The following is a 25,933-nucleotide window of genomic DNA, read 5'->3' on the forward strand; positions in this document are numbered from 1 at the left end:
CATATTAGGTTTCTAAGTTGTGTGTGTGTGTGTTGTTCTGTGTGGCTGCATGTCATGCATTTTTCACTGCTGTGTAATATTCCAGCATGTAGGATGCTGCAGGTTATCTTTCTGTTCTTTGATCTATTCCATCCGTTTTCAATTTGGGGCTATTATAAGCAAGGCTGTTACAAACATTCTTGTACTTGTTGCGGGTACACATGTGCAAGAGTTATAAAGTCTGCGTAATGATCTATTAATGGGCTAGGAAATCCCACTAGAGGAACCCAATCTGTATGTTTTCTTTTGTTATTGTTAGAGAAATATTGATTTCAATTCAACATAATAAGGCAAACTCTAGGCATCCATCCATCATCTTTCAGCCTAAAAATTAGCAAAGCTATTGAAACAAGGCACGATTTTTTCCCATACTTGTTACATGGCTCTAGTTACCAAAAGAAAAATTAAGAAAATGTTAAAACATGAAAAGAGAAGCCTGAGATTTTTTTTTTAAGCGTATAAAACAACTGCCACAAAACCTGTCCATCTTGTTACTTATTCTACAAAATAGCACCAGTGAGAAGGGCGTGGATGTCTCCTAGTGAGAACCAATACTGTTTCCCGAATCCTCCATTTCCATAATAGGCATGTGCGAGTGCACATGTGTGTGTGCTCGTGCATGCATACATACTGGGTGTTGATGTAAAACAGATTCTGACTGTGAGTCACAGAAAGTGTAAGCCACTGATCTCGTGTTGTAAACTTTTTTTTTTTTAAGTATCATTTTAACTTTATTTTTGGCTGCGTTGGGTCTTCGTTGCTGTGCGTGGGCTTTCTCTAGTTGCGGCGAGCGGGGTCTACTCTTCGTTGCAGTGTGCGGGCTTCTCATTGCGGTGGCTTCTCTTGTTGCGGAGCATGGGCTCTAGGCACGTGGGCTTCAGTAGTTGTGGCATGAGGGCTCAGCAGTTGTGGCTCGCGGGCTCTAGAGCACAGGCTCAGTAGTTACGGCGCACAGGGCTTAGTTGCTCCGTGGCATGTGGGATCTTCCCCGAGCAGGGCTCAAACCCGTGTCCCCTGCATTGGCAGGCGGATCCTTAACCACTGCGTGACCAGGGAAGTCCCTGTAAACTTTTATAACGTTCATTTACAAGAGTGGTTTTACAAAGCAGCAGCGTTCCCACTAATCTTCACCTACACTTGCTACTTTTGGAATTCGTAATTTTTGCTAATGTCGTGAGTGTAAAATGTTACTTCACTGGGCCTTAATTTCCATGGCCCTGACAATTAATGGGCTTGAATGTCTCTACCCAGCTTTACTTACCATTCTGTTTCCTCTTCTGTAAGATACTGTGTCTTGTGCCTACTTTTCTATTGTGTTGTCTTAAAGGTGTTTGGGACTTCTTTACGTAGTCTGTACATGAATCATTTGTTTGTTCTTTGTGTTGTAGGTATCTCCTCCTGGTTTGTGGTTTTCCTTTCATACCCTTTGTGGTGTCTTTCGAGTAACAGAAGTTCCTAATTTTGATGTATTTATTAGCCTGTCTCCCAGTGGTAACACTTTTTGCATCTTGTTTGAGAAATCCTTCCCTATCCTGAGGTCAAAAAGATATTCTTCCACATTCTCTTCTAAAAGCTTTAGCACTTTGAAATTTACATTTAAGTCTTTTATCCATTGGAAATTGATTTGGGGGGGTTGGTGTGAGGAAGGGGTAGAATTTCTTTTTGTTTTCCCTGTGGATAACCAAGCAGTCCTGTCATATATCAAGCTTATAAATTTCGGAGTCAGTATCTGAGCTCTCTATTCTTTTGGTCAATTTGTTTATCTCTTCACAGAACATACAATGTTACAATTATGCTAGTTTTCCATAAATCTTGATCTCTGATACAACACTCCCCCATCCCTTATTTTTCTTCACTTTCTGACACCTTTGCTCTTTCATATAAATTTTATAACCATCTTGTTAAGATCCTAAAAAAATAAAATAAAATAAAAAGTAAAATAAAATAACCTGTTGGGATTCTGACCGGAATCCACTGTATCTATGGATCAGTTTGTAGAGAAAAGACATCTCTTGATATTTCCTACCCATGAATATATCACTTCATTTATTTCTATCTTCTGCAATGTCTTTCAATACATTTTTATAATGTTCTCCAAATATGTCTTGCTTATTTTTACGAGATGTATTCCTAGGTAGCTTATACATTTTACTACTGTTGTAAATGGTATCTTTCCCCCTCCATCTATTTGTTGCTGTTATAGAATGTAATCTATTTTTTTTTACATTGATTTATTGTATCCAGCCATCTTGCTAAACACTCTTATTGTTTGCAATAATTTTTCTGTAGCTTTTGACTTCTGTTTGAAGGTAATCGTATCATCTACAAATAGTGACCATGTTATTTCTCTTCTAATCCTTAAGCCTTTTATTTCTTATCTTACTGCTAGGACCTTCAGTAAATGTTGAGAATAATTGGCATCCACTGTGATAAGCATCTCTTATTTCTGATCCCAACACTTCAGTATTTCACTATTAAGAAATATCATTTAGGGCTTCCCTGGTGGCGCAGTGGTTGAGAGTCCGCCTGCCGATGCAGGGGACATGGGTTCATGCCCCGGTCCGGGAGGATCCCACGTGCCGCGGAGCGGCTGGGCCCGTGAGCCATGGCCGCTGAGTCTGCGCGTCCGGAGCCTGTGCTCCGCAACGGGAGAGGCCACAACAGTGAGAGGCCCGCGTACCGCAAAAAATATATATATATCATTTAATGTAGGGATTTTGGTAATGCCCTTAATCGGCATGAGGATATTTAAAACTATTTCTCTTTTGATAAGATTTTTAAAAAATTGTGTACGGGTGTGGATTTTATCAAAAGCTTTTTCTGCATCTGTGAGTCATACATCACATGGTGTTTCTCACCATATGTGAACGTGGTGAATGACATTTATAGATTTTTCTAATATTAAACACTTTCGCATTATTGTGATAGACCCAATGTGGACATAATGCATGACCTTCTTATATACTATGTATTCCATTTGCAATATTAAAAAGAAATTTTTTATTGGAGTATAGCTGATTTACAATGTTGTGTAAGCCTCAGGTGTACAGCAAAGTGAATCAGTTATATATATACATATATGTATATACATGTACTTATATCCACTCTTTTCTTTTTTCAGATTCTTTTCCCATGTACTCATACAGAGTATTGAGTAGAGTTCCCTGTGCTATAGGGCAGGTTCTTACTAGTTATCTATTTTATATATTTGCTAATATTTTATTTAGGATTTTTGCAACCATGTCCATAAAATGAGGTTGTCCTGTAATTTCCCCTCCTCACACTGTCCTCAGAAGGCTTCAGCGTCTCTCTCTTGTGAGGGTCCTTTCCAAAACCAGGAGGACGGGCAGGACCCTAGCAAGGTCTGCACGTGGACATCCATTTTTGTAAACATTGGAAATGTAAGCTATGTTAACATTAGTCATTTAGGAGACAGTCTCTTCCCATTCTTTCGCTGGTCCTTTTCCCTCTGACTACCTTCTATCACTGCCTCTTGCTGTGAAGTGTTGGAATGACCACAGGCATTCAGGGATCCAGCTTAAGGAGAAGGTGAGCTGGGAATTCTTTTATTTAGTGAGATGTGTTCTTGTGCCTCGAAGTCGCTTCCCTGTGTTGTTAAGTTATCACTGGCTGAGCAGGTGGGTGGCTGGCTTCCAGGAAGACTCTAGCCTCTCACTGGACTCCCCTACCACTGTCAGGACATGAAGGCACATGTCCTGAAGGTACATGAATCTGTCCTTTGGCACCAGTCACCAGAACCACAAGGGTAGAGAAGAGACAAGACATGAGCTGCCCAGAGCTGGAGTTAATGTAGGAACTGTTGTTTCCCATCTCATAGCTTATAGGTGAAAGAAACTTAACAGAGGTTTTCCAAAGCTTAATTACAACCTGAAAAATGTATGACATTATAAGGAGCTGTGGAGCTAAAAAGAAACATTTCTAAATTATCAAAAGCCAAAAATACATTCAATCAACAAAGGCGAAAGAAAGACTGAATGGCCTTTCCGTTCTTGCCATAAAAAAAGAAAACACAAAGTCTTTGTCTTATAAAGAGGGCATTGAAGCCTATACAACCCAAAAGATGCAGGAAGAAACTGCTATAGAAGATTCAAGCTGTTGATTAATAAAATTAGTATGTTCTGGATTTTGTAATGTGTGTAATATTTGTCGATGGTATAAAATGTGTAATTTCATATGACTTTTTCTCATTCTCAATCAATATGTACTTCTAGGCTAATTTTGAATTTTTCTATAAATTTGCACCCTTTTTCTTCAGAGGGTCTCACAAGTTGAATAACCTTCAGGCTCCACAAAACCTGGATCTGCCCTGGGTGACAAAGGACTCACAGAGGAGTTGGCGGAGGTGGCCCTCTCCTCTTGCTCTTTGGAGGAATTTATGTAAAATTGGAATGATCTGTTTCTTTAGACTTTAGTGGAACTCCTCTGTAAAAACACCCCGGCCTGGGTTTTTTTATTTGTTTGTTTATTTGGGGGAGTGACAGTGGTAAATTACTGTTTGATTTCTCAGTTATAGAACGATTTGTGTATGTATGCAGGATCTGTAGTTATGTCCCCTTTCCATTCCCAATATTATTAATCTCCCTCTCTTCTCTTCTCTCCCCATCCACCCACTATGCCACTCCGTTCTTTCTTTCTTTTTCTGATCAGTCTCACCAGAGGTGGATCCAATTTATTAGATGAACTTGGGCCTTGTTGATTCTGTCTTTCGAAGCTTGTTTTCTACTTTATTAATGTCTGCTTTTCTTCTTATTATTCTCTCTTTCCTTTCACTTTCTTTAGGCTTATGCTGTTTCTCTTGCTCTAACTTTTTAAGTTGGGTAAGTATCTTGAATGCTCAGACTTTCTTCTTTTAAATGTAAGCCTATAAGCGTTCCTCAAAGTCTTGCTTTCTGCATATTTCACGTGTTTTCATAGGTACTATTTTCACTTGGGCTTAGCTCTAATTTCTGGTTTTTATTTTATTTTATTTTGATTTCTTCATTGAGTGGTTCTGAAGTATTTTAAATTTCCAAACACAGGATTTTTTGAATTGTTTTTTATTTCTGACTTTTAATTTAGTTGCAGAAGTATCACCTGTATGATACCAATTGTTTGAATTTGTTGAGGTTTATTCTATGGCCTCATAGAGTCAGTTTTTGTAAATGTTGCATGTGTGCTCAAAAAAAATGTGCATTCTCTAATTGTTGGGTACAGTAACCTATTTATATATAATTGTGTATATACTTACACAACACACATACAGATGTACACACATACATGTATATGTGACACGTGTATAAAATGAATTACGTCTATTCACTCTTTTTTAAATCTTCTGTATCATTACTAATCTTTTGTCTGCTTGACCTATAAATAATTGAAAGGGTTGTGCTAACATCTCTCATTATGATGGTGGATTTTTCAATATCTCCCTATATAGCAAGTTTTGCTTTGTATATTTTGATGCTATGTGACAGTCACATCTTCCTGGCAGATTGGACCTTTTATGGAGAGACCTCTATCCTTAATCATGCTTTTTATAGTAAATCCTATTTCATCTGGTTTCAGTTTTCCTTTATTTTGTATTTGGTAAGGATTTTGAATCCTTTTACTTTCACCTTTCTGTGTCTTTAAGCTTCAAGTATAAAAGTAACATATAGGAGGAGTTTTAAAAATCCAATTTGTTAATGTCTGTTAACTGGCAAGTAAATGAGATTTGTTTTTACCATATTTTTGTTTTCTACAAATTGTGCTTTTTATGCTTTTTTCCTACTTGTCTTTTTTTAAAATAAGGTGTTTTTTTTTTTTAAATAAGGTTGGGTTGTACTTATTCCTATTACTTTTTTTTCTTTCTTTCTTCTGATTTAGAAGTTATATGATACTTCTATTATTTTAGTGGCTACTTCTGAAATTATACCATCTTAATATCTTAATCCTTTTCTTACCCATGAAGTGCAAGTTTAGAACATTAACCTAATCATTCCTCCTCCAAATTACATGCTACTGTTTTCCAGTATTTTAGTTGATGTCCTTTTTTTTAAACTCCACAAAATTATAGATCATCAGTTTATTCATTTTTTTAATTAAATTTTCAAGTTCTTTGCTCATTATACCTTCTTAAAGTTAGACCTTCCTTCATCACAAATTCCTATGCATACAATATCATTTCATATAGTGGTAAACACTCTCAGTATTGCTTATCTGAAAATGTCTTTGTTTCATCCTTGATCTTGAAGGGCTGTTTGGCTGGGTACAAAAAAAATCTAGGCTGATGGCTCTTTTCTCTTCTTTTTCTCTTTGGTGTTCTGAAGATTCAAGTGTTGATTTATTTTTACTAATCCTGCTTGGTACTCACTGTCCTTGCTGGTACCAATATTTGGTGTCTTTTATCACTTCTGGAAAATTATCAGACAATTTTTCTTCACCTATTGCTTCTCCTATAACTTTCTTTTCTCTCCTTCCAGAAGACATTACTTAGGCTTTCTCACTGTAGCTGCTATGTCTCTTAACCCCTTTTTTAGTTTTCAGCCCCCTCCTCTTTCCTGAATTTTGGGTAATTTCTTTACATCTATTTTCCAGTCCACTAATTCCCTTTTCAACAGTATCTAATCTACCCCATGATCTAAGCACTAAGTTTTTATATAAACAATTATATTTTGTTATTTCTTAAAGTTCCATTGATTCTTTTTTCAAATCCGTTTGGTCATTTTTATAGGTTCATGTCTGTTGTTCTTTTGTTTTTAATTCCATATTTTATTTCATTAAACATTTCATACATACTTTTCTTTATTTTGTGACAGTAACAGCAATATCTGATGCTCTTGGTATGTAAGCTTTTTATTTCTGCGAACTCTTACTCCATAGTGGGTTGTTTACTTGTGTATTTGGTGATCTTTAATTGGAAACTCATGGAAAACTTTGGAACCTAAAATGATCGTGCTTTTCTCAAGAGAACATTCATATTTGCTTCTCCCAGGAGTCAAGGGGCACTAGCATCCCCCTAAATCCTGGTTCCTCACAGCCTCAGTGTTGACACTGACTTCTGCTCTCAGGAGAGTCTCCACAGGTCCCACTTCAGCTCATTTTGGGGACCAGGGAACTCAGAGGCTTCCCTACTTTCTGGAAAATTATGCTTTCCATCAAATCTAGTTGTGCATAGGGAGGGTGTCCCTCAGAATATTCAGACTCACACTGCAGCATCAGGATGCCAGTTTACATTTTCTAAAGATCACACTTGCTGCTCCATGGAGAATGGACTACAGGGGCAGAGTGGATTCTGGAGAGACAGAGAGGGACCAAGGTCAGTCTTTCAGATGAGAAATGATGGCTTTACCCAGAGTGGTGGCAGTGAAAATGAGCAGAAGATATGAATCCAAGTTAGTGGAGTATCTGCTTAATAGCTTGTGCCTCTTTATTTATAGGTATTTCACAATCACACACAAAAAATGTGTGTTTAGCCACAAACTTTCATTAGCTTGTAATTTCTCTTCCATTGTTCATACGTTAGATTTGCAAAAAGTGAAAAGTTTGATAATATCCAGTGTGGCCAAACGTGTAAGGACATAGATACTTTCCTATACCATTGGTGGACGGTAAATTGAAACGGCATTTTTGGAGGTCAATTAGGTCAAATCCATCAAGATGTTAAATGCACACACAATTTCTTTGTATGACACCCACAAAACTTATACCAAGCTACATTAAAAGGATGTCCGACATATTGTTGTATGTTAAAAAACTGACCACAATCTAAATGACCGTCTACAGAGGATTGGTTAACTAAACCAACATTCATCTGTATAATGGAATACTATTTTGTCTGTTCCACAAAGGGATAAGTCTAAGATGGAAAGATATCCATGATAATTTAAGTGTAAAAAGCGAAATGCAGAATGATGTGTATAGAAAGACTGCATTCATAAAAAAAATTTAACAGCCAAATAAAAAAACATATACATTTATATGCAGAGGTCGGCATGAATGCATTTTCTGGGAGGATGCACAAGAAACTGTTAAAATGATTCACTTTGGAGGGAGCAACCAGGGCTTCAGGGTAAAAAGCAACTTTCACTTTTCATTTTACAACTTTTTTATACATTTTGAAAATTCCACTGCGAGCCACACACTGCTTTTGTTTGAAGAGATTAGCCTGTTTTTATTGGAGTCTTCTTGATTAGAGCTTTCCCTGGTTATTATATCTCCTGTTTGTGCCACTTCATCATTTCCTTGTGTTCTTCCTTCAAAGACCGTGAATATGTCTTAGTCCCTCCAGTCCTAAAAGGCCAACCTTCCTACAAGATTTCCAAAATCCATTATTAAGTTAAAAACATAGATTTCCTATACCATACATAGGACAGTCCTATTTTTGTTTTAAAAAATTGAATAAATGCAGGTATGTGTGTGTGAAAAGAAAAAAAGTCTAGAAAGATTTATTCATTCATTCAGCAAAAATTTATGGTGTGCCTGCCATGGGCCAGATATTGTTGTGGAGATGGAGGTTCAAAGGGGACCAGGGCCCCTGTGCTCGGGCTCTCTTGACAACCCAGACTCTAGAATCCAGAGGGTGACATGTACCAGCAGGTTAATGGCAAGGCACTTTGCATGAGGCAATGGGCGTGAGCTTTTAGATCACCTTCATGCTTTTCTATATCTTCTGATTTTTTTTTTGCCCTCTGTGTGGCATGAAAGAACTTATATAAAAATAATAATTAGGCCATAAAACACAATCTCTCTATCACTTTGGTCTTGTCTCTCTTCTCCAAACCCCTACACTCATCTGTGCAATCGTTGAGACACCGATACTAAAACATTTTTCATTGTGCATCTGGATATCAAATTTAAGTGGGCATCTTGTGTTGCATCTGCCACCCCTACTTATATACGACCTGCGCCCTGGTACTTCTGCATCTCCCGGCGTGGTCCTCCTTGGCCCCTGCCTGGCCCTTCCCGTGGGGCTGCTTTCCTTGGGATTCTGCCTCTGGCTCCACCTTTACCCTCTGTCCTCGCCCCGCGTGTGCCTTGTAGACAGATGTGCGGCCCCAGCTGGCTCCTCATGACTGGCTCTCCTCGATGCCCTGTCAGCTCCTCAAATCGCGCACCCCCAAAACGGAACTCTCCCCAGGTCTCCATCTCAGGAATAGCACCACCAGCCCCCCCCCCCCCCCAGTTTGCTGGCTGAGAACCCGCATAGCCACGACACCTTCCTCCCTGCCTTCACCGCACGTCTCAGCAGCCCCAGGCTGGCTTTCCCATCTCCGGCACCCCACTTCCCCAGCCTCGCCTCCACACCTGGGGTCTGAGGTGGTCTCCCACGGGTCACCTTAAGCCCCTCCTTCCCCTCCGCGACATACGCTAGGTCGTCCTTAACACAAGCCAGCAGGGCCTTAGTGCCTTGGTCCCCAGCCGCCTGTCATTGCGTGTCACCAACAGCAATCTGGCCACATCTGATTGCTACTGTCCTATAATTGGGTCAACGTTTCTCTCCAAATCAACGAACTCACTTTCACTTATTTTTAAAGATAACCTCTCCTTGTATGCTCTAGCCTCGTGCTAACAAAATCCCAGGCTGGATGTGTCAGTTATCCAGCTGAGTCGAGATAGACATGTAACTACTCAGATGCAAACTGCCCATCACCTACGCCTGGAATCAGCGGCAGTGCCACCCAGGTAAGCACGCGGCCCTCGGGAAAGCACTGCCTTCCAAAACGCCCACCTGCTCTCCGCCCCGCCCCGCGGCGCTCCCTCTGCTTGAAGCACACCCCCCGCTCCCCCGCTGCCAGCAGGCCTCCCATGCAGCTCCTGCCGCTAGCTAATGACGTCTGGCTCAGTCCGGCTGCTGGTTCACACCTCCCTGCTACGTGCTCAGCCTCTGCCCAGTGCCCATTCGGCTCTCTCCACCTGTCAAGCAGTTCCTAACTCCCTATGGCTCTCAAGGAGCCCGAGGGCGGCGAGGCTCCTCCTGGCGGCCCCCTCCTTGTGCCTCCCTTCAGCAAACCGGACCAGAGCACCTCCACTTATCCACTGGGTCCTCACACCGAGCCTTCGGGGTTGCCCTGGCTCAGAGCATCAGGCCCTGAGCCCTTGTAGAAGCATCTTTGCACCCCGTGGTCAGGCACACGGTAGGTGCTCTGTCGTGCCGAGACCAGGGGCTGTGCGTGCCTTTGGAAGGAGAGTGGAGTTTCCAGGTAACAGAGCTGGTTTGCAGTTTGGGCCTTTCCACCGACCGATTAGCGTGATGGAAGCTAGACACTCTGAGAGACTCTTTTTCGGAGTCTCTGTTTGCTCGTCTGTAAAATGGGGGGCAATCTCAATACCAACCCCAAAGGTTTGATGTGAGGACCCAGTGGATAAGTAATCGTGGGCTTTGCCGACTCTAGAGCTTCACAGAAACGTGCGCCTTATTATTAGGATGGTAACAAGATGCCCGATGACTAATCCACTATGCTCATCCAATTAGCACTGCTGCTGTCCCCTCGGTGGGCGGCGTGCTCTCTCCCCAGGATAAGAACGCAGCCATCCAGGGTCGCAAGGGAGGGCAAGAATTACAAGCCTGTTTAAAACATTTAGGAAGCCGGCGTATTTTCCTGTACCTTGCCTGGGACACTAAAGCCAATATTTGCGTCTTTGGGATTCTATTTGTATGGTAATTTAAAAATAGGGTTCGGACTTACAGCCAGCCTTTCTCCGGAAACTCCAAAAGCACATTAATTTTCTAGACAGTAAAATAATGCCGTAATTAAATATTACCATTTCTTTTAAAATAAAATCCAGTAACTCTCAACAAAATAGGTTTTTCAAAACATGATGTAGGTTCTCCCTCAAAATCACACTCTAGGGAAATTCCTTATTTCGAATGTATGGAAGAGACCACGAACTTAATCTCAACACAGTGTAAGAAAAATTGACTTGTTAAATGACAATAATTTTCTCGCATTTAAAATCTCCGTGCCTCCTGTCATGGCTGACCCAAAGGCCCCCCTGTATGCGTGTTTGGGGAAAGGCCCCGAGGAGCCACGATGGTTGCTTTCACTGTTGATGAAGCTTCCCAGATGCCCTTTCTTGTGGTTCCAACTGGAGTGTTTGCTCTGCGTTGCAAACTTCTTCGAAAGAAGAAGGAAAGGAGGCGAGGCTAGGGGAGCCCGTGACCCTCGCCCTTCGGTCTCCAAATACGCCCTCTGTGCAAGCGGAACCCAAGACCTCCCACGTGGAAGGAAGCATGCTCCCCGGCGCTGGCCTTCCAGGGGCTCCCTCTTCGCCAAAGCCAAGGTGAACGGAGGGAGCCCGGAGGCCCTCGGGGGTAGGCCGGGTCTGGAGGAGGCGGTGCCGGGTTTCATCCGGGGCCGCCCAACCGCCCCAGCCGAAGCTCAAGAGGGCCCCCTTGTGGAAACTCCCGAGAACAGCCCCGTAAGTGATGCACTTCCCCCAACGCGGGGGCGGCTCCCCGGACCCCCGCCCACACACACACAGACCCAAAGGCACTCAATGGAGACCGACAGACTCCATCCTACTCTCCTCGAAGCCTAAATAATTCTGTGAGACAAGAAGACTCTTGGGCCCTCCGGGGAAGACCTGGTGGAGAAGCAGTTCCTAAGGCCCCGTGAAGAGTTAAGCCCCTGAAGCTGCCGCCCCGAGATCCCTACTCCTGCGCCCCTCTCCGGGAGTCTTCACCGCGATTACACAAACGTCTTCTTTCTTACTGAATGTGTCAAAACCTTGTGATCACCTCTGCCAAATTCCTGTTCTGTAGAGCAATGGGAGCTTCAGTCTCCTGCCAAGAGAGCGAAGAAGGATTCAATCCAGCGGGAGACTTCTAGACACACGTTCTGCTTAGCAAACACTGACTTGTAACTACATCCCTCGGGGCAGGCACCAGAATGTTCCGCGAGACCGAGCCAGGTTCAGAAGCCCGGAGAGATCTCACATTCTATCTCTCCAGGCCCCAACTCCCCCTCGCCGCACCCCTCAAAGCACAGGGCTGAACGTTGGTATCCATGGACAGCACTGACCAAATTTGGTATAAATTAGGAACATCTAAGGGGCCAACATGCAGATCTGGGAACACAGGCGCTAAAGCTGAGCGAGGGAGGCCTTGTCTCCAAGACACCAGAACATCTGGGTGAAAAGGGAAACGCTTCCATCAATCACCCTGATGCCTTGGCTGTTTGGAAACAGCTGGGCTTTGGCTGGAATTTTCCAGTTTTCATCTGGGTGGAAGCCCCAGCCAGAGCGAGGAATAATTAGTATTATCATGGGGCTGAGGGAGCTTTGATGTGAACGGTTTTTGTACTGGAACAATCCTAAACAAACAAACAAAAACTGGCTGATGAGCCAGGCCTGGCGGGCTAGACTGTCTTCCAAACCCCCCATTCCTGTCCCATCCCGTGAGCTGTGCGTTTGCACTTCCATTAGCAGGAAATGCTCAACACAGGCCGCGGGGAGATAGCTACACGGTCAGCCGCTCCCCTTGACAAAATGTCTTCAATTTTGCAAACACAAACATACAACAGTCCCCTTCTCCACGTGGCACCAATTAGGTCCACCTTTTCCACTGGCCCCCCTGGTCCAGCCCAAGCCGGGACTTTTAACCCAGAACGAGGGAAACAGTGACAAACCAAGCTACGTCCCTTCAGTAGCCCTTCAACACACTGACACCCAAGTCTGAGGCCCTCCAGCGCCTCAACGGCTCAGAATCTGTTTTTCCAGGCACGTGGTCGCTCCAAAATTCCTCAGGGCAACTTTAAACTCTGAGCTCACCAAGCAAAAGAGGGCACGTGTCACAGTCCCGGGATGCTGCAGGGCTGGGAGGTGGTGTGCACTTTCTTCTAGAGCACACCATTTCTGAGCTTCCCAAGAATGCAAAGTCCATCCTGCCTCACGCCCACGCCCCAGCCTTGAAGGCAAAGACTCTCAGATTAGATGGATAATGAGATTCAATTATGACCAAATGAGGGACATGTGAGGAATGTGAAGGCCAGCCATCCACACCAGAGGGGAAGTTGAGGCTCCTTAGAATTCAAAGTTTGTCTTCATATTTCTGTGATTCGCTGGTACTGTCATAGCGCGCCAATCTGTAACCCTCTCCGGGGAGTTTAGACGGAGACTCTGCGTGCCTTTTGTGCGATGGCTTCATTGGAAAGCACAGCTTTTGCTGTAGCAACACGGTGACAGCTGCCATTTCAACAGCCGGTTTCTGAAGCTTGTTGGCGAAACATTCTCTGTGTGCTGTTGCACACCAGCCCATCCTGATTTGTAAAAGGCGGCTGCCTCTAATCAAGAGAGGTTATTTTTTTGGGTGGGGATTTTTATTTAAATGTGCATAAGCTTCCAAGTACAAACATTCTAGGTGAATTACCTCAAGCTAAGGATTTTGAAATAAACCACAGGGTTTCAGACTTTTTTCTCTTTTTAAGCAAGAGAACCCTTTTTTCAAAGCAGATCTTAATTAGCCTCCCAGAGCAAATGGCAGAGGCTGCAGGGGCTAAAGCGGAAGGTGGGAGGCCAGAGCCCCACTCACTGGGTCCCCCCTTCTCTCCTGAAAAAAAACACCTGTGGGCTTCAGAAAACAGCTTGAAACCTCTGATGCAGCGAAATCTGACACACACATCCCCTTCTTGAGCTGGAGCTATGCTTCCAATACAGCAGCTGCCAGCCACGTATGGCCCCTGAGGCCCTGAAATGTGACCCATCTAAACTGAGTTGTGCTGTGAGCGTAAATATATGCCCGATTTCGAAGACTTGTATTTGAAAAGGCATATAAAATATCTCATTACTGGTTTTCATATCTATTACCTGTTGAATTTATACATGTTGCATGTATTACATATACTATTGGGGGCTGGATGAAAATATCGTTAAAATTAATTTCACCTGCTACTTTTCAGCCTTTTTAATGCGTGACTCACAGTCTCTGTTTATTGAACAGTGCCGTGGAGCTAGATGGAGCCTTCCTTGGGGGTGGAGAACCATAGCAGGGTCCTGGTTTGGCTGGGGCAGGTCCCAAGGGTCAAAAAGGCTATGAAGCCAAGGGCCCGGCATCAGGTTCTTAGGCCAGATCTGGCCCATCCTCAAAACTCTCAGCAGGGCTTGATGCCCAGACTTGAATCTCCCTTTGCCTCTACTTCTCTTTCCTCTCTACCTGCCTGGATCAATCAGGGTCCCCAGCCTGCTGGGAACTCCCTTACTGACCACCCTTTCACCCTCAGCCAGATTCTTAGTGATCCCAGCAGCTGCAAGCCTTCTCTTTCTCCACTTGCATTTCAAGCCTGACCCTCATAGCCACACACGTGATGGAAATCACCAGCCAAGTTTTAGGAGGAGAAACCTCAAGGGGGTGGGAGAAATGTCAACAAGGAATTCACGTGCATTGGTCTTAGGGAGCACGTCATTCATTCATTCATTCAACTAAAAGTAGCAATCACAACTAGCAATTATTGAGTGTCTACTATGTGAAGGCGTTGTTCTAAGTGCTGTCCATGTACTGACACAACAAATATTTATTTAGCATCCATCGGGCACTGTGCTAGGGGCTGGGAATCAGCAGGGAGCAAGAGAGATAAGGGCCTGTCCTCGTGGGAAGGAAAGGAAAAGAAAGGAAAGGAGAGAAAGGAAAAGGAAAGGAAAGGAAGAAGAAAAGGGGAAAGGAAGGAAGGAAGGAAGAGAAAGAGAGAAAGAAAAGAGGGAAGGAAGAAAAGAAGGAAGAGACGAAGGAAGAAAGAAGTTGAGGCACCTGGGGTGACACCTCAGTAGCAGTGAGCACCCAGCACCTACATCTTGGTTTCTAAATACTATTCTCCAATAAAAGGAACCAGGACTCCTTGGAGAAATGGCTGATTCCAGGGCTGGGTCAGGAAAAGTACAAAGTGAGCCTGGAAGATCTTCTAGTGCCAGAAAATGAGGACATGCTCAAAAAAAAAAAATGACAAGTGCATGTAAAAAGGACCCAGGATGGAGTCCTGGAGCTTGATGGAGTCGATGGAGCTCCCAATGGCCAAATCAGGGACAATTTGAGCCACAAAGTAAATAATATAATAACAGCAATGGATTGTAACCTATAAACTAAATATCCCTGAGTTCATACTAAGACTATTAATAATTGAATAAAGAGATAAACAGGGAGAAGGGACAGCGCTTCCTTACAGCACAATTCCAATCAATAAATCCAGAAAGTTACAGATAATACAATAAAAAATAAATCCAGAAAGAATGATGCAACTAGAAAATGACCATTTGGGAAACACCACAGTAATAACTGTTGTGAGTAAGAATCATCAATGGTCATCAATAGATGCTAAAATTAGTGGGAGGAGTATAATGGAAAACAAGATATTTGCATGAGCTCTAAGTATATCCACATAAGATAATTATTAATGACAAAGAGGAAAGGAGTAATTTAACAGGGGAGAAACCTGGCAGACACCTCCTTAAGCAAGTGGTCGAAGTTAACGTCACCAGCTTTGGGACAAACTGACATCTCGGTACCTCCTGAAGCAGTGACTGAGAGGGGCACAACACTGCTTCCCTGGGGTTCCTGCCAAAACTGCCCAAGATGAATAAAATCATGAATAAACATCGGAAAACCCCAACCCGAAGAATACACTTCAGAATAATTGGCCAGTACTCTTCAAAAGTGTCAAGGCTGTGGAAAGACACAAACCAAAGAAGCATCTCTGATTGAAGGGCGCTGAAGAGACGTGACAACTAAGTGTGACGTGTGATCCTGGATTGGATCCTGGACCAGAAAGGAGACGTTACTGGGACAACTGGTGAAATCTGCATAGGATTTGTAGACTCATTCTAACATGGGATCGGTGTTCATTTCCTGGTTTTGATCACTGTACTATATATCTTTGCAAGATGTTAACCTTTGTGGAAACCAGGTATACTAGAGCTCTTTCTACTGCTTTGGCAAAATTTCTGTAGGTCTGAAATGATATCAACTTGAAAAGTCAAAAAATAAAAGTAAATAAAACACAGCAAGCAGGTAAGTAATTGAGAGAGGTGAGGAGTGCTGCACAGGTGAGATGGGACGGGCAGAATAGAAGGGAATGTTTGATATCAGCCTGCCGGGCAACACCGATTATGCTGAGACCCCAGTGAGTGGGAAGCACCCAGCTCAAAGCAGAGGGAGAGGTGCTCCGGCCGAGGAACAGCGTTGCGACAGCCCTGAGGCAGGAAAGAGTTTGCTATTCATCCCTAGGAACACACAATAGAGAATCATGGGGGGGGATCTGATGTACGGCCGTGGAAAGACAGGAAGACAACCGATGTTGAAGGGCCCTGGAGATCATAAGGAAAAGCGTGGAATGTTACTCCAAGTGTGTTAGGAAGTTTTTGGCCATTGTGTAAATTTCCTTTGAGACACTTAACGATTCTTTGAAATTATAATCCATGGTGGGACCACTTGATTAATGCCAGCCTCTCCGAGAGAACAGGAACTCCGGCCATCATGTGCCGCTCTACAAAGGCATGTAACAGCCATGCAAGGTTCATGTGGGGGAGGAGTAGACGGACAAAGGTTAGGGTGCTGGGAGACCTGGGTGGCCCTTGGTATCGGCTGTGAATTGAATTGCATCCCCAAAAAGATATGTTCAGATCCTAACCCCTGGTACCTGTGAATGTGACCATATTTGGAAATAAGGTCTTTACGGATGTAGACGCAGTCATATCGGATCAGGGTGGACCCGAATCCAGTGACTGGTGTCTTTATAAGAGAAAGAGAGGGAGGTTTGGATACAGAGCTGCAGACACACAGAGAAGAAAGACGGCCCTGTGACGACAGAGGCAGAGATTGAAGGGATGAAGCTATAAGCCAACGATGCTTGGAACCCCCAGAACTGGAAGAGGCAGGAAGGACCCTCCCCCAGAGTCTCAGGAGAGAACGCGGCCCTGCCCACCCCTTGATTTCAGACTTCTGGTCTCCAGACGGTGAGAGAATAATGTCCTGCTGTTTTCGGTCCCCCAGTTTGCTGTCCTTTGTGGTGGTGGCTCCAGGACACACAGCCGTGAGGGGAAGTGATGTGTTAACCTCCGTCTCTCCCTCTTCGTTCTGTGCACCCCCCTCAGGCTATTGACCGCGTTTACTTATTAAATAGTTACTTATTAAATATTATTTACTTAAAGTATTACTTAATTTTTTAAAATCCAGTTCAGACCAAGCCCCTGTTAAAACTCAGTCTTGTCCTTGGCAATGTGGGCTGTGAAAGCACAATTTTGCTACGGTAACTGCAGCTGCTTTCTAACACCCTTTAAAATCGATGCATAACCGCTGGGATAAGAAATGCTCACCACTGCACCTAGAATCACCTGGCACACCTCCCAGAACCTCAGAACAAGCCAATTAGGATGGGGGGGGGACAAAAAACAGTGCTTTTCTTTTGCCTTTTGCCCCTAAAAGAAAGGTATCTGAAGACCTGATTATTTCTCCATCTGCTCTGGCTACAAACCCCATGTCTTTTCTCCACCCCTCCCACCCCCCACCATTGATTCAGACCTACACTTTTCACGTTCTTTGAAGAAAACACGGATGGTGGACCTGGGTGTAAATCTTCTCCCAAGGCTCCATTTTTCATCTGGAAAATGAAGATAATCACGTCCATCTAATAGAAGTGTTGTGAACAGTAGATAAGAAAAGTAGATAAGAAAAGGGAAGTAGATAAGAAAGGGGTAGATGTTTTTTATTCCACTTATACAAAATATCCAGGATAGGCAAATCCGTAGAGACAGAAAGCAGATTACTGGCTGCTAGGGTTTGAGAGGAGAGAGGCGTGGAGAGTGAGGCGGGCTGATGGGTACGGAGTTTCCTTTTGGGGTGATGAAAAATTCTGCGACTAGACAGAGCTGATGTTTGCATAGCCTGGTGAACATCTTAAGTGCCACCGAATTTTAATTGTATGCTTTAAAATGGTTAAAATGGTGACTTTTATGTTAGGTGTATTTTACCATATTTTATTTGTTAATTGGATAAGAAGCAGCTGCCTGGGGTAGGGTGGCCAAGTCTCTCCACCCTCGGAACCTCAGTTTCTTCATCCGCAAAACGGGGGCATTGACTGAACCTGGACCATGGGCAGTTGTGCAGATGACACCTGCTGGTCCATAGGTATGGCCGCCACCTGGAAGCACTCCATCAGTGCACCGACAGGCTGCCTTCCCTGGGATTCCTGGGTGAGACAACGTCCGCTCAAGACAGACTCCAAGGTCTCCCTCCCCACTAAGACCCCAGGCAGGTTCCACACGATGTTTGCCATGTAGCCTGCTCCTGGCGTTCTGACTCATGATCATGCAACAGGCTGGAGCAGATCATATTTTAAACCCCAGTAGCCTGGTCTGAGCAATTCGACGCTCTGGATTTAATTCTGCAGGTAATTTGAACGATGCGATCTAATTTCAAATGTCCTGCTCTTATGAGTGCAAAAGCAGCATAATTTTTAATTAGTGGGTAAACAGTAAATAATGGATGGCGGTAAGTGGACACCACTGTTAATTAAAAATCCATGGTTGATAAAAATCAATTTGGCCCACGCATTTAACTCAGTCTATCAGGTCCCCAGGAAAAGTTGTGCAAGCCGGCCCAGGGCACCATCTGCTTTCAGTTGTGGTTCCCTGAGCTCAGACTTTTCTAGGGGAGAAAAGAGGGAGAGAAAGGAAAGGAAATCTATGAGCTACCTCCAAAGCTGGGACTGGAAACATTTCATGAGTTCATTTCTAGTCGGTTGGTTTCATTTTTGCAACCTTGAAGCTGAAGGTTCAGCCGAGAGGCAGTGTCATGCTCCGCTCGGGTTTTTACAAAGAAGGGCTCCAGTTGCGTTTTGCATGTACATGTTCTGAATATGGTGAGATTTCACCGTATCTCTTTGTCTCCTGACTTAATTAAATCCCCATTTCTCGCAGAAAAGCAAGACAAATAAAACACACTTAGCGGGAACATACTATCTCAGGATTCGTGTCAAAATATAACGTCGTGAAGGCGACATCTCTTCAACGCGCCTTCAGAGGGAGTACCTGGGGGAAAGGCTCGTTTCCTTTTGGACAGAAAACATTTCCTCAAGAAATCAAGCTTTGTGGAAGCAGCGCCGGTGTCATATTCGGGGCCTGTTCACGGTTTTGCTCTGAGACATAAGCTTGATTTTCCCACCACGCAAATAACACCCACCCCCTTTTGACCTTTTTCTTCCCTTTGCTCCCATCCATTCCCCAAATCAACACTTGCATTGTCAAGCTTCACTGACAACCAGTGATGTTCAAATTAACCCGCAGAATTGGATCCAGGGGACCCAGAGGGTCCGGGTGAAGTTGATTTCAGGAGCACAAGAAGGCGTGAGCCGTGGACGCGGATGCACGTATGTCCCAGCTCAGGATTCCCGATGGGGCCATGCTGGGCGTTCGGCCCAACGTGCATGGCCATCCGTCCACCCCAACATCCTGGCTCTGGTCCCCAAAAGGCTAGATGTGCCTGAGTTAACACAGAACCACTCCTTCAAGACTGCCCTTGGCGTGGACTCACTGCAGAATGGCCCTGAGAGCCTTTGGGGCAGCCCAAGTGCCCACTGTCCGTGGGGACACCACAGCCCTAGTACACTGGTTGTTTATTTTCATCTCTCTTATTTGGCTGTTTAAAGCCTGTAAACCAGGTATAGGATACAGCAGGAATATACAGGGACCCAGGGCTACACGGGATTTTTACTCATTCCTTCATTCAGCCCCTCCCCCTGCCTGCAATGCAAAAGGGCCACGGTTAAGCCGTCAGGCCACAGCCGACAGCCTGGCTCGAAGCCCGGCTCTGCCACCGCGGGCAGCCTGGGCCCCAGGCCAGCTAAGCCCAGGTCGCCCAGCCCCGTGGCTCTACCCATCAGAGGCAGCGATGCCAACACCATCTCCTGGGCTGACGTACACAAATGTAAGATAATATAATACAAATGCACGGAGCCGGTCCTGAGTGAACGGGAACCACTGATGCCGTATCGTGGTCCCCGTCGGTGTCACTCCAGTATTCACAGCTGGTCCCTGGGGACCCCGAGTGTCTCCTGGTGAGACCCCAGACCTCCAGGAAAGTGAGGAATCCACTGTGAGAGGCCGAGGGGGGCAGAGAGCTTGGGGGCCACGGGCCCCGTCAGACGGCTTCAAAGGGGCAGGGCGGGGACCCCAGGCTCCCTGGCCGAACTGCCCTTCCTGACCCTGCCAGGACCACGTGACTGTGTGCTGGGGGGTGGGCAGCAGGGGGCACCATGCATTCACTCCTCACTCAGCCCACACGCCCTCCTGGACCGGCCCAGCAAGTCTCTCCAGCTGCCCACCATCTCCGCCAGGCCCCCGCGCCCCCCGACCCACTTCAGCCACAGGCGTGGTGGGACCAAGTGCCCCGGGAAGGCCTGTCGCAGGAGCGGGGCCGGCGGGTCGAGGGGGCCGCCCCTGAGTGCAGCCTGTCGCTGTAACATCGGGATGCCGCCCTTCACCAGGCTTCCCATACATCCCGCCATCGGGGCTGCGTCAAGCCCGACTCTGAGCAGGGATGACAGTTTCCAGGGGAGCTGCTGCTCTTTGGCAGCTGAAGGCCCTGGTGGTCTCACCTCTGAGCTGCTCCTAGAAGTGAAGCTCCCACGGCCAGGCCTGGCTTGTCTCCACGAGATGAGCCCGTCTGGAGAGGGCGGGGACCCCGGGCCTGCCCCACTGCTCACAGCCTCCTCCCTGAGGCCTCCGAGCCCTCCCCTGGCCCCGCTGCTGGCCTCACGCCTCAGCCTGACCCCACCACACGCATCCCGAGTGAGCACCACGGTGAGCCGGCGCCGGCCAGGTCCCACCTGTGGGGATGGACGACACCCGGGCCTGGCACCACGGAGGGACCATGAACGGAGTGGCCACGCGCGGCGGGCACAGGTCTGGCCGCTCCAGGGGCAGAGGTCAAGCAGAGCCCGGGCTCCTGGTGGGAGGGGGTGGGAGTCCCACCGTCTGGCCCCTCTGAGTCCAGGCTGCCTCCTGTCCCGGGTGCAGGGCCCGTCCGCCACTGCCCGGCGGCACTCGGCCACGGCAGGCAGGCGCGCAGAAGGCAGATGAGTCCCGAGGCTGACTCGAGGCGCCCCGATCTGGGGAGCCCATTGCCGGCCAGGCAGGTGAAGAACCAGGGTGTGCTGGGATCGCTGACCCGGGTCCGTCTGCTTTGCAGCCCACACTGCAGAGGCAGCCGGGATGGCAGAGGGTAGCCGCCTGCGCTGGGGACCACATTGCCAGCAGCTCCTGCCCAGCAGAGCGCCCGTCACCGCACTGCTGCCCCCACGCCTGGACGGGCCCTGGATCTCCACTGGGTAAGACCCTGCTGAGGTCACGCTGACCACAGGCCCCTGGGCTTGGAGGCTTCACCCACCCTGAGCCTCAGTGTCCCATATCTGTGAAACGGGCACAATTCGTGCAACTGTCCAGAGGCCTGCCAAGCACGTGCTTGCTGTCGCCCTCCCCAGAGTGAGCCTGGCAGGTCAGGACTGTGTCGGGCATCCCGCCCCAGCCACAGACAGCAACTGGAGGAAATGCACTTGTTCCACACGCTGAGCACCTGCTGTGCAAACACTTGTTGAGGAGCTACTATGAGCTGGGTGCAGGGGGAGCTGCGGCGGAGACAAGCCCTAAACACAGAAATAAGTGACTTAAACTTGAGACGGTGAAAGACATAAAAGGGAGGATGTGAGAGTGAGCGGCCCGGGAGGGCTCTTTCGAGGGCGGTCACAGAAGGCTTCTCGGAGATGGTGACATTCAGTCGAGATCTGAAAGGAGGAAGGAGTCAGCCATCCAGGGAGCCAGGCAGAGGCAGCAGCTGGTGCAAAGGTCCCGAGGCCGGAAGGAGTAGGCCAGAGAGGGCCCGGGGTCCTGCCTGCCCATCCAATTCTCCTTCTAACCTGACAGGCTCACCTGACCTTTCAGAGGCCTCAGTGCTGCTCTGGGGCGATGGGCTTTGTGCTCTGCCCTCATGTGCGGGGCAGCCAGCTGGGTCCTCCCTCCCAGTGTCAGGGAGAAGGAAGGCAGTGTCCTCCTCTACACCTAGTACATCCCCTCCTCCCCGGCCAGCCCCTTGGGCCAGTCCCATCCTGGGGTCAGGGAACGGACTTTCCATGTCCTCCACGCACCTCCCAAGGTCAGGGAAAAATCCAACTGCCAAGCATCTGCTAGCGCACTGGGGGAGGAAGGGGACTTGAGTTCTGCAAAGAGGCTCTGGATGCATTCCCAGGCTCTGCCCCCTCCTCGACTCCACAGGCCAGGTGGGGTTCATGCACCACTGGCCGGGGTCACTCTGAGACAGAACTGAGACATGGGGAGGATGGGGACTGGCTGCAGGCTGTTCCTGCCCCAAGACAACAGCATTCCAGAGAGTTCTAGAAACTTCTAATATTTTCTTCCTAGAAAGTCCCCTATTGTACCCTTCAGACAGGCTTTGCTATTTTCTGGGACTAGTGCAGGGAAAGACCCAGAGTCTGGGAACCACCGAGCTGTCTGGTGTGACCTGCTGCGTTCCTTTGGGCAAATCTTCCCACCCTCGGGCATGTGAGTCACCTCTCTCCATTTTTAACTACTGCCTGTACTGGTATTTCCTTACGATTTTTCTTTAAACCAACTTGCTTTTGCTGGTGTAAATATATTCATGCATTTTTATAGCTTTATTGGGGGATAATTGGTATACTGTGCACATTTACAGCACTATGATTATTTTTAAAGGAAGTGTAAGATCACTATGGCTATGGGGAGCTGAGCCACTTGCCATAAATAGGAGGAAACCATAAAAAGAAAGTCTGGGCTTCCCTGGTGGCGCAGTGGTTGAGAGTCCACCTGCCGATGCAGGGGAAACGGGTTCATGCCCCGGTCCGGGAAGATCCCACATGCCGCGGAGCGGCTGGGCCCGTGAGCTGTGGCCGCTGAGCCTGCGGGTCCGGAGCCTGTGCTCCGCAACGGGAGAGGCCACAACAGTGAGAGGCCCGCGTACCGCAAAAAAACAAAAAAAGAAAGTCAATGAAAACAAAACAACATCATTAAATTTTCACCTGATTCGCTGCCTGCCTAAGGCCCTGAGTCTGTTCACTTTGGGAGAAAAGGGAGATTGGTGTTAAAGACACATGAACTCCAGCCGTGACTCTCTCCTTAATATAACCAGAAAGACTGAAAGAAAAGGGTGAGCGAGAACATATTTCTCCTGCTCCAGCAGCGCTGGTATGAAACATTTCGAGAAAATAACAGTACAGGTGGCACCTGGTTAGCGTAACATTGTGCAGGGGGTACCTGCCTGCTCTTTTTCCCGGGGAACTTGTCCACCATCCACCCCAAAGCCAGGGTGTGACTGGGGGTCTAGGAGTCATGGTTTCATCACCAGCAGAATAGGGCCCGGGGGTCAGGGCCAGCCTGACGCCTGGCTTTGCAAATAAAGTTTTATTGGCACACAACCACGCCCACCATGTACATACTGTCTCTGGCTACTTTAGCTCCGGAACCACGATCTTGAGTAACTGCCACAAAGACAGAAATACTTATTATCTGACCCTTCACTGGAAAAGTTCTCTGGTTTAGATCAACAAGCCTGTCACAGATGTGGGTGAAATGTGGTGGCAGGGGGCCCGTCAGCTTAGCCAGCGGGGAGACAATGTAAGCACCATCATTCACGATTCACTCAGCGAGGACCAGGGTTTGGGGGTCCAGTGTGTGCCAGGCCCTGGACCAGGTGCCAGGAGCCCAACGGGGAGAGAACAGGCAGGACCCTGCCCCCAGGAGCTCAGAGCACAGGGCTCCCCAAATGGTGCGAAGGAGCCCCCGTTTCTTAAGCTCCTCCCAGGTGCCACCACTGTGCTGGCTGCTTCCTCGAAACCCTGACTGTGCATCCAGGGCCTCCCAGTCCCAGAGGAAGGAGCCAGGAGTTATCCAGGCTCACGATCCTCAGGAGGGACGGAAATGGGATTTGAACCCGGGTCCTCTGGCTGCAAAGCCTGTGTGCTTCTTGGGCCAAGGGGGAGCCATGGGACCCACGGGGAGCCGGGCCAGGAGGGTGGATGTCCGCTGAAAAAGGCATTTGGGATGGCATGAAGGACAGCTTCTGCTGAGGCCACAAGGCAAGAGTGGAAGGCCCCCAGCCCTCAAAGTGGGGCTGAGATCAGTTGGGGAAACTGAGGCTGCAGGCTCCCAGCCCTGAGCTGAGGCCTGAAACAGAGGCTGTAGGAGGGGGATCCCGGAGCGAGGCTGGGGGACTCACTGCTCTGCCCAACCCCCCTCTGCCCCCGCAGCTGCGAGGTGCGCCCGGGACCCGAGTTCCTCACCCGCTCCTACACCTTCTATCCCAACCGCCTCTTCCGCGCCTACCAGTTCTACTACAGGGACCCCTCGTGCCGGGAGCCCGCCCACTCACTGCTCATCAAGGGCAAGGTGCGCCTGCGCCGGGCCTCCTGGGTCACCCGGGGCGCCACCGAGGCCGACTACCACCTGCACAAGGTGGGCGTCGTCTTCCACAGCCGCAGCGCCCTGCTCGACGTGGCTGGGCGCCTGGACCAGAGCCGGGCCGGCCGGACCTGCGCGCACCGCCTGCCTGCCGCCCGGGCCTGGCTGCCGGGGGCCCTGTACGAGCTTCTGGGTGCCGGGGCTGAGCGGGACTGCGCGGCCGCCCTGGGCTTCACCATGCACGAGCTCAGCCTGGTCCGTGTGCAGCGCCGCCTGCAGCCCGAGCCCCGGGACGCGCCCCGGCTGGTGGAGGAGCTCTACCTGGGGGACATTCACACCGACCGGGCGGAGCGGCGGCACTACCGGCCCACCGGTTACCAGCGCCCGCTGCAGAGCGCCCTGGTGAGTCTGGGGCCCCGGGAGGGCGAGCTCTGACAGCCTGTGGGATCTGCCCCTGCCTAGGGCCCTCTCTGCACAGCCCCCCCTCCCCCCACCCCCCACCCGCACTGGTCTGCTTGCCTCAGGACCTTTGCACATGCTCTTCCCTCTGCTCGAGACATCTTTTCTCAGGTCTGGACAGAAGGAACTCCTGGGGAGTCTTCTGGAGTGTGGTCCTCCTGACATTCTCCTCGTGGACCCGGCAGGGTCCCTTCCTGCCCCTGCTATGCACGGGCAGGTCCCCCCTCCCTCAGTTCCCGGCTCAGACGTTCCCTCCCATCCCCACTCTGCACGGTTCCCAGCACCCGGCACACTCTGGGCTGCACTGTTTGTTTACTGGTTGACCGTCTTCTCCCAATATCACCTGTGGCGGGGGAGGCCCTGTGCCCCTCCGTGTCCCCACAACTGGCCCAGGGGCTGGCACACGGGCTGGGCCAGTAAATGCTGGTGAATGAACTAGGGGGGCAGCTCCTCCAGAGCTCTGCCAGGCGGCCGCACAGCCCTCAGAGGCCCCTCTGGAAAGCTCCGTGTGGACCCACTGTTACCCCGCAGCCAGCAGCGCTGAGCGCTCCCCGTCATAGTAACATCAGGCGGAGCAACGCTTTCTCACACTCTGTTCTCAAGATGCCGGCACCTGGGCATCTTCTTAGAAAGCACAGTCAAGTTTGCGGGTCTGGCCTGGGATTTTGCATTTCTAACAAGCTCCCAGGTGGTCCATGGACCACCCTCTGGGCCGGAGGCTGCAGTCTAAAGGGAGATGCCCTCTCTTTGAGATGTGCCCACCCCAAAGTGAATTTCACGTAAGTCAATTAACCTAGACTTCAGCTTAAAGACATCACAAACATACTCTCCTGACTTGGGGAAGATCTGATACCCCTTTTTTGTCCGACGAGCACACAGGCAAAAAGAAACTGAACTTTATGTACGTAAAGTTCTCCTGGCACATAGCACAGAGCCTGGTGGGCAAGGCTAGGGCCTCGTGACCACTCCAGCGAGTCTGCTGAAACCCCAGGACCCCTCCTCAGAAAAATATTTGTAAAAGCATGAAATAAAAGACATGGGA

The 25,933-nt window shown here is 48.0% G+C and overlaps 1 protein-coding gene across 1 annotated transcript in view; it reads left to right on the forward strand.

The window, feature by feature from the left end:
- Positions 1–25,933, forward strand: part of APCDD1L (APC down-regulated 1 like) — a 58,106-nt gene that overhangs the window by 27,929 nt on the left and 4,244 nt on the right. The window contains exons 6-7 of the mRNA XM_027086632.1: positions 21,194–21,332; positions 24,282–24,834. Of these exons, the coding sequence (XP_026942433.1) occupies positions 21,194–21,332; positions 24,282–24,834 (692 nt within the window). The remainder of the gene's footprint in view (positions 1–21,193; positions 21,333–24,281; positions 24,835–25,933) is intronic.

Source organism: Aethalodelphis obliquidens, unplaced genomic scaffold (genome assembly GCF_003676395.1).
Source record: "Aethalodelphis obliquidens isolate GAN/ISIS:26980383/991018 unplaced genomic scaffold, ASM367639v1 scaffold57, whole genome shotgun sequence".
Taxonomy (NCBI): Eukaryota; Metazoa; Chordata; class Mammalia; order Artiodactyla; family Delphinidae; genus Aethalodelphis; species Aethalodelphis obliquidens.